The sequence below is a fragment of the Sphaerodactylus townsendi genome, linkage group LG02 (genome assembly GCF_021028975.2).
Source record: "Sphaerodactylus townsendi isolate TG3544 linkage group LG02, MPM_Stown_v2.3, whole genome shotgun sequence".
NCBI lineage: Eukaryota > Metazoa > Chordata > Lepidosauria > Squamata > Sphaerodactylidae > Sphaerodactylus > Sphaerodactylus townsendi.
In genome coordinates, this window is record NC_059426.1 from 182,592,706 (window position 1) to 182,599,735 (window position 7,030).

General features: G+C 46.3%; 1 protein-coding gene across 1 annotated transcript in view; it reads left to right on the top strand.

Moving 5' to 3' along the window:
* Positions 1-6,465, top strand: part of FANCM (FA complementation group M) — a 28,110-nt gene extending 21,645 nt beyond the window's left edge. The window contains exons 4-8 of the mRNA XM_048484701.1: positions 2,604-2,735; positions 4,502-4,634; positions 5,952-6,071; positions 6,260-6,276; positions 6,409-6,465. Coding sequence (XP_048340658.1) covers positions 2,604-2,735; positions 4,502-4,634; positions 5,952-6,071; positions 6,260-6,276; positions 6,409-6,465 — 459 coding nt within the window. The remainder of the gene's footprint in view (positions 1-2,603; positions 2,736-4,501; positions 4,635-5,951; positions 6,072-6,259; positions 6,277-6,408) is intronic.
* The last annotated feature ends 565 nt before the right edge of the window (positions 6,466-7,030 follow it).

Here is a 7,030-nt window from a genome sequence, read left to right on the forward strand (position 1 = left end):
ACTCTCTTTCCTAATTTTGTCCTCACACCAACCCTACGAGGAAGGTTAGCCTAAGAAACAGCTCCAAGCCAGTGCAAGTGGGTATTAAGCATGTAAATCTCTCACAAATCACCCCCAGCAAAACATTTACCAAACAAATGTCAGCATCATCTCTCACAAAACACCTCCAGTGGAATCCACCCCCAAACAGCATCACTTTCAATGTGTTTAAACTAGGGAGCCCAGATTCTTCTTTTAAATCCACCTTAAAGAGAGAATCTGGGGTCCCCAGTTAAAACAACATTGAAAGTGATGCTGTTTGGGGGTGGATTCTTCCCCACCCTGAAACAGCATCACTTTCAATGTTTAAACTGGGGACTTCACATTCTCCCTTTAAGTCCATGCCAAAGGGGATGGATTTAAAAGGAGAATCTGGGGAAATTTGGAGGGTGCCTGTCAGGGGTGCAATTGTTAAGCTAACAGCACCAAACTTTCAGGGTATCTTTAGGAGACTCTCCTGATGATACCACCCAGGTTTGGTGAAGTTTGGTTCAGGGGGTCCAAAGTTATGGACCCTCAAAGGTGTAGCCTCCATCTCCTATTAGCTCCCATTGGAAACAGTGGGGGATGGGGCATCCCTTTTGGTAGTCCATAACTTTGGACGTCCTGAACCAAACCTCACCTAACTTGGGTGGTATCATCAGGAGGGTCTGCTGAAAAATCCCAGAAATTTTGGTGCTGCTAACCTAAAAACTGTGCCCCCTGCAGGCTGAAAACTGAAAAAAACATTAAAATATAAAAAACACACAAATAATCTGAACTTTTTGCGCCCCACTAGGGGGCGCCTGGGGGTTATAAGGTACCCCATGTTCCCTAGGCAAATACGCCACTGCGCACACACACCAGTGATTCCGGCCATGAAAGCCTTCGACAATACAAAATATTGATTACTTTAGAATGAATTAGCATGTTTTAATTTTAATGCGGTGACCTGGATAGTCGGCTGTCCATTGAACCTGAGTCAGCAGTGTGATGCAGCAGCTGAAAAGGCAGATTCGATTTTGGGCTGCTTCCCTCCTCATAGGGCATGGATTCCAGACCTTGTACCATTTTTGTTGCCTTCTGGACCTATTCCAGCTTGTCAATATCCTTCTTGAAATGTGGTGCCCAGTACACAATATTCCAGGTGAGATCCTTGTGCTGTGGTGGTAGCATTTTTAAACAATCCACGCAGCCCGTCAGAAGCCTTGCTGGGCAAAAGACCCACCTGGGCCCACCCGCTTCCTAAAACCACTTGGAGAGCCCCAGAAAAGGTATCAGTGGCTGCCATGGCACCCACGGGCACCCCATAATAAAGTGTTAGCACTGAAAGTATAATCGCATTTAATCACATTTAGTCATATTTAGTGGCATTTATTACTCACTTATATTCAATAATTATGATATGCTTATTCCTATGTTATACTAGCTCCGTGGTGGCGAACCTTTGGCACTCCAGATGTTATGGACTACAATTCCCATCAGCCCCTCCCAGCATGGCCTATTGACCATGCTGGCAAGGGCTGATGAAATTAGCAATCCATGGAGTGTAAGGACTACCCACTGTACTAGCTATTTTGAGTTGCTCATTGTGGAAAGGCCTTCAGCTCTCAACTTGAGCTGGATGGCGGAGAGCTAGACAACATGGAGGTCTACACTTTCTGCTGATTCAGCAGACTCTAAAGGCATAGGTAAAACATAGCCTAAAAGAAGCCCCTAACACATAACAAAAGGAGGCCTTTAAGGGTACACCAGCCAAAGCGTTCAGCGGCAAATCCTCCTGACTGAACCAAGGTCGGAGAAAGGGAACTAAGTTAAAGGGGACACATATTATTAGTTAGGAATACACTTGCTTCTCTCAGTGCATTCCTCCTGTCAGATTCTGCGTTTTGCCATCCATCTAAGTGGGTGAAGAAAGGGACACTGAGATGGTGCCGAGGATCGAGAAGCTTCGGGAGAAAGTTGTTTTAATAAAGTGGAAAATTGTTTAAGGATTGTCCTGTAATTAACCCTGAGTTTAACGAGGTAATAGAATGAACATGTAACAAAGAAGCGATCAATCTATGGGACATACCTCTCAGAGTCGCCAAAAGAAAACATCTTTATGTCAAAAGAATCATTAGCCTGACAAAATTATGTGTCTATACTGGAGGATTTTAGTTTTGTATGTTATTCCAAGGTGTCAAGAATTCTGTGATGTATAGGAATTTAATTACTTAGCATGTGATGCTTTTCTATAAAAGGGACGGTCCCCAAAGCCGAAGTTGAGTCTTTCCTCCCAGGGTGCTATTGCAACCTGTTCCTCTCTAATAAACTTACTAACTTCTTGAAATCATTTTCTTTGTCTGTCTCTTTGATTCTTAAATCTGAATTGGGTAACTTATCCTGTTCCCTCTATTTGGGGTAACAAAAGCAGTCCTCTTTATGCACACGTGTAAAATCTGTTTTATTTCAGTGGGAGACTCTGTGGGCGTGGGCTGAGCGGCCGCCCTGTTCTTCAACGCCTGAAGTGCTGCTGCCGACAGATAGAGGCTCAGCGGAGGTATTCCTCAGACTTCTTACGTGTTCTTTTTCGTTGCTCGCAGGTCCTGGAGTCTTTTGCTGATCGGCTGGTTCGGTTCCGAGTTTTGCCCCAACGAGATATTTCCACTCTGACCAAGTATCAAATCATTGTGGCAAGAGATCAGTTCAGGAAAAACCCTGCCTCCTGCTTCTCGGTAAATATTTCTTGGCACTGTAATAGTCTTACTGTGGAAGTTTATTCCCCCACCCCCACCCCATTTACTCAGCAGTCTTTAACCAATATTTAATAGTAAATAGTGGTTTTTGGTGTTGAAAATGGCTTGAAGTGTGGCCTCAGTAACCCAGTCCTACCAAGTGCATCGTTGTCGTTGGCAGGGGAGCTGGGGGAGGGGCTGAGAGGTCATGACCTGGTGGCTCATGGAGAGCATTGATTGGGCAGGGGAAGTGAGGATTTCCTGCTCCACACTTCAGCCCCTCGGCCACATGTGGCGTGCCAGAGTGTCCCACGTTATTCTGCAGGCTGCTACAATTGCAATCAGGTCCCAGCTGATGTGGAGACCCTGTAGGGCATAGGTGTCAAACTCACGGCCCTCCAGATGTTATGGACTACAGTTCCCATAATCCCCTGCCAGCTGGCAGTGGATGATGGGAACTGTAGTCCATAACATCTGGAGGGCTGCGAATTTGACACCTGTGCTGTAGGGTTTCCGAGGCTAGAGGCGTTCAGAGGCACTTCGCTGTTGCCTGCCTCTGTGTCATGACCCTGGACATCTTTGGCGGTCTCCCATCCAAGTATGCTAATTCAGGAATCTCTTATCCTTTAGAAGAAGAAGAAGCAGAAGAGTTTGGATTTATATCCCTCCTTTCTCTCCTGTAAGGAGACTCAAAGGGGCTTACAATCTCCTTTCCCTTCCCCCCACAACAAACACCCTGTGAGGTGGGTGGGGCTGAGAGAGCTCAGAGAAGCTGTGACTAGCCCAAGGTCACCCAGCTGGCATGTGTGGGAGTGCAGAAGCTAATCCAGTTCACCAGATCAGCCTCCACAGCTCAAGTGTTAGAACGGGGACTCAAACTCGGTTCCTCCAGATTAAAATCCACCTGCTCTGAACCACTACACCACCCTGGCTCTTAATCAATTAATTCAATAAATAAATTAAATACCACCCAGTTGTACAGTGATACACCTTTGATAAAACAAGGACGCATGAGTCTGCTTTCTTACTGAGTTACCTGCTCGGTTTATCAAGGAGGCCTTTCACATCTCCTGCTGCCTGATCCTTTGGAGTTGTCAGTGTGGCAGACTGCTACAACTTCAGGTATGTTTAGGTATATGCTTGGGTGTTTGGAATATGCTACCACAGGAGGTGGTGATGGCCACTAACCTGGATAGCTTTAAAAGGGGCTTGGACAGATTTATGGAGAAGGAGTCGATTTATGGCTACCAATCTTGATCCTCTTTGATCTGAGATTGCAAATGATTTTTGCCTTAGTTACGCCCCTCCTCTCAGCAGTAGCGCGTTGAGGCAGTCTAGCAGGAGGTGCACCAGCGTGCGTGGCAGCCTGCGCCTGCGTGCATTCGTTTCCCGCCCAAGGACTGGCGCAGCGGCTGCGTCCTTGCCACAGCCCCGCCCAGGAATGCCCCGCCCCCGGAATGCCAGGCCACGCCCCCGTCGTGCCCCACCCAGCCCCATTGGCGCTACGCCACAGTTTGAATCCCACCACCATGGGAACCTGTTACTAAAATTTTTGGATCCCACCACTGCCCAGATTTGTTTCTCAATCATCATCTATCAACCAATTCTCCTGACGTTAGAACAGTTGATATGTCTAGTCTGCGAGGCGAAACACCTGTGGACGAGGCTCTCCTTTGGTGCTATCGTTTCCCCCCACATTTCATAGAGAAGGACAGAAATTCCTCGGGGAGTCCAAAACGTGTGTAATTGGATTTGCTGTCTCTTAGGGGAAGCAGCAAGGGATCATAGAAGGAGATTTTGCTCTTTGTATCAGCCTCTATCACGGCTACGAGCTGCTGCTGCAGATGGGAATGCGTTCTTTGTATATCTTCTTATCTGGAACGATGGCTGGATCAAAAGGTAAGGGCCTCTAAGGGAACCTGCTCCAGCTGCTGCACTACATCAGCTGTGAGCAGGTAGAGATTTCCACAGGTACCGGATAGATTACACTTCTTTGCAGGCAGCTAGAAACCACCCTAAAGGGTTGCATTGAAATTCTGTTTTTTTATTTAATCTTTGAAAATCTTGGGGAAACGGGAGCACCTGCTGTTGTCTTCCACTATGGCTTTTACCCAATTAAACATGTTCGCTAATCAAGTGCATTTGCTCATTGCAAGATCTCAGTTCCAGAGCGTTTGGGGGGAACTTTTCTTTGGGATCTTAATAATTCAGTGACAAAATGTAAGCGTCGAGAACTTATTTATGTACGTTGTTTGAAGCCCACCTTTCTCTACGGGGCTCAGAGCAAACTGTACATAGTGGAATCCTTCTTTCAGCCTGCTGTACACAGTAATATGTACCACTGTCAAATTTAAGCCGCAAAAGGCAGTATTGTAAGGAAAGGATGTCAGATTTGGAATAGAAGAAGAAGAAGAGTTTGGATTTATATCCCCCCTTTCTCTCCTGCAGGAGACTCAAAGGGGCTTACAATCTCCTTGCCCTTCCTCCCTCACAACAAACACCCTGTGATGTAGGTGGGGCTGAGAGAGCTCCGAGAAGCTGTGACTAGCCCAAGGTCACCCAGCTGGCATGTGTGGGAGTGTACAGGCTAATCTGAATTCCCCAGATAAGCCTCCACAGCTCAGGCGGCAGAGCGGAGAATCACACCCGGTTCCTCCAGATTAGATACACGAGCTCTTAACCTCCTACGCCAGAGTTGGTCTAATTTGAAGTGTGCCAAGCCGCAGTGGTAAGTTGACAATTTTAATGTGCAAAGCAATATATATAAAATTTGCACATTAAAATTATCAACTTACCACTGCAGCTTGGCACGCTTCAAATTGTCAACTTACCACTGCGGCTTGGCACACTTCAAATTAGCCTCTTGGATTACTTCGCTGCGGACACCGGCCGTTCTGTTTTCCCACATTGGACTGTGCGGTGAGTGGACGGAGATCCCACCGCTCTTTGCAATCTTTCTCAATGAACTACAACTAAGTATGAATGATTTCATGGTAGAACTTGTTTCTCTTATGATTATGTGTGTATGTTCATTGAATGTATTAATATAGTTTCATCATAGTATAAGCTTCCTTGAATTTTTGGCAAGTTTTTTGGGGGGGTTGGCTACCCGTCTGATTTTGTTTCTTATCTGCTTGCCTAATTGTTTCCATTGGTGTGGGAGGAAGTGTAAAGCCAACTTGAATTAGCATCTTGAAACCGATGTCTCTCTTCAAGGTACGACTCGTGCCAAAAATGAACTGAGCCGTAATGAGGAGTTCATGGCGTTATACGGCATCCTCGGAAACATGTTTGCGGAGACATCTGAGACTTCAGCACGTGGCAACATGAGCACAGGTGGGTGGGTTTTTTTTTTCATTCTCAGGGCAGTTTGTAATGATCACTGCTGGAGGACACTTGAACTCGAGTCCAGCACAGCCTTGGAGACCAACAAGGTTTTCGTGGTTTGAGCTTTTGAGACTTAGCCGTTTATGAACTGCTGGGGGTGTGGCCTAAACCAACGGGATAACTCCATCCTACTGTAGAGAAGACCCCTTCCCAGGTAAGTCCAAGGTATCGTTCTACTGCAGACCAACACGGCCAAGAAAGCCAATGCAATTTTGGGCTGTATCAATAGAAGTATAGTGTCTAGATTGAGGGATGTAACTGTACCTCTCTATTCTGCATTGGTTAGACCTCCCCTGGAATACCATATACAGTTCTGGGCTTTGCAATTCAAGAAGGATATTGACAAGCTGGAATGGGTCCAGAGGAGGCCCACCAAAATGGTGAATGATCTGGAACCCATGCCTTACAAGGAGAGACTTAGGGAGCTGGGGATGTTTAGTCTGGAGAAGCGAAGGTGAAGAGGTGACATGATAGCCATGTTTAGATATTTGAAGGGATGTCATGTTGGTGAGGGAGCAAGCTTGTTTTCTCCTGCTCCAGAGACTAGGATCAGGAGTCATGGGTTCGAGGTGAAGGAAAAGAGATCCCACCTAAGCAACAGGAAAAACTTCTTGACAGTCAGGGCTGTTCGACAGCGGAATGCACTTTTCGGGAGTGTGGTGGAGTCTCCTTCTTTGGAGGGTTTTAAAAGAGAGGCTTGATCTGTCAGGAGTACTTCAATTGTGTGTTCCTGCATCGCAGGGGATGGGACTGGATGGCCCTTGGGGGTCTCTTCCAACTACTCAAAAAACAAACGCGCTGCATCAACCGCTTATATTATCAGTATACCAACAAACATTAAAGTGCAAAACAGTGTAAAAGTGCAAAAAACAACTGTGCAATATTCTCTTACAACTCTATATGATATA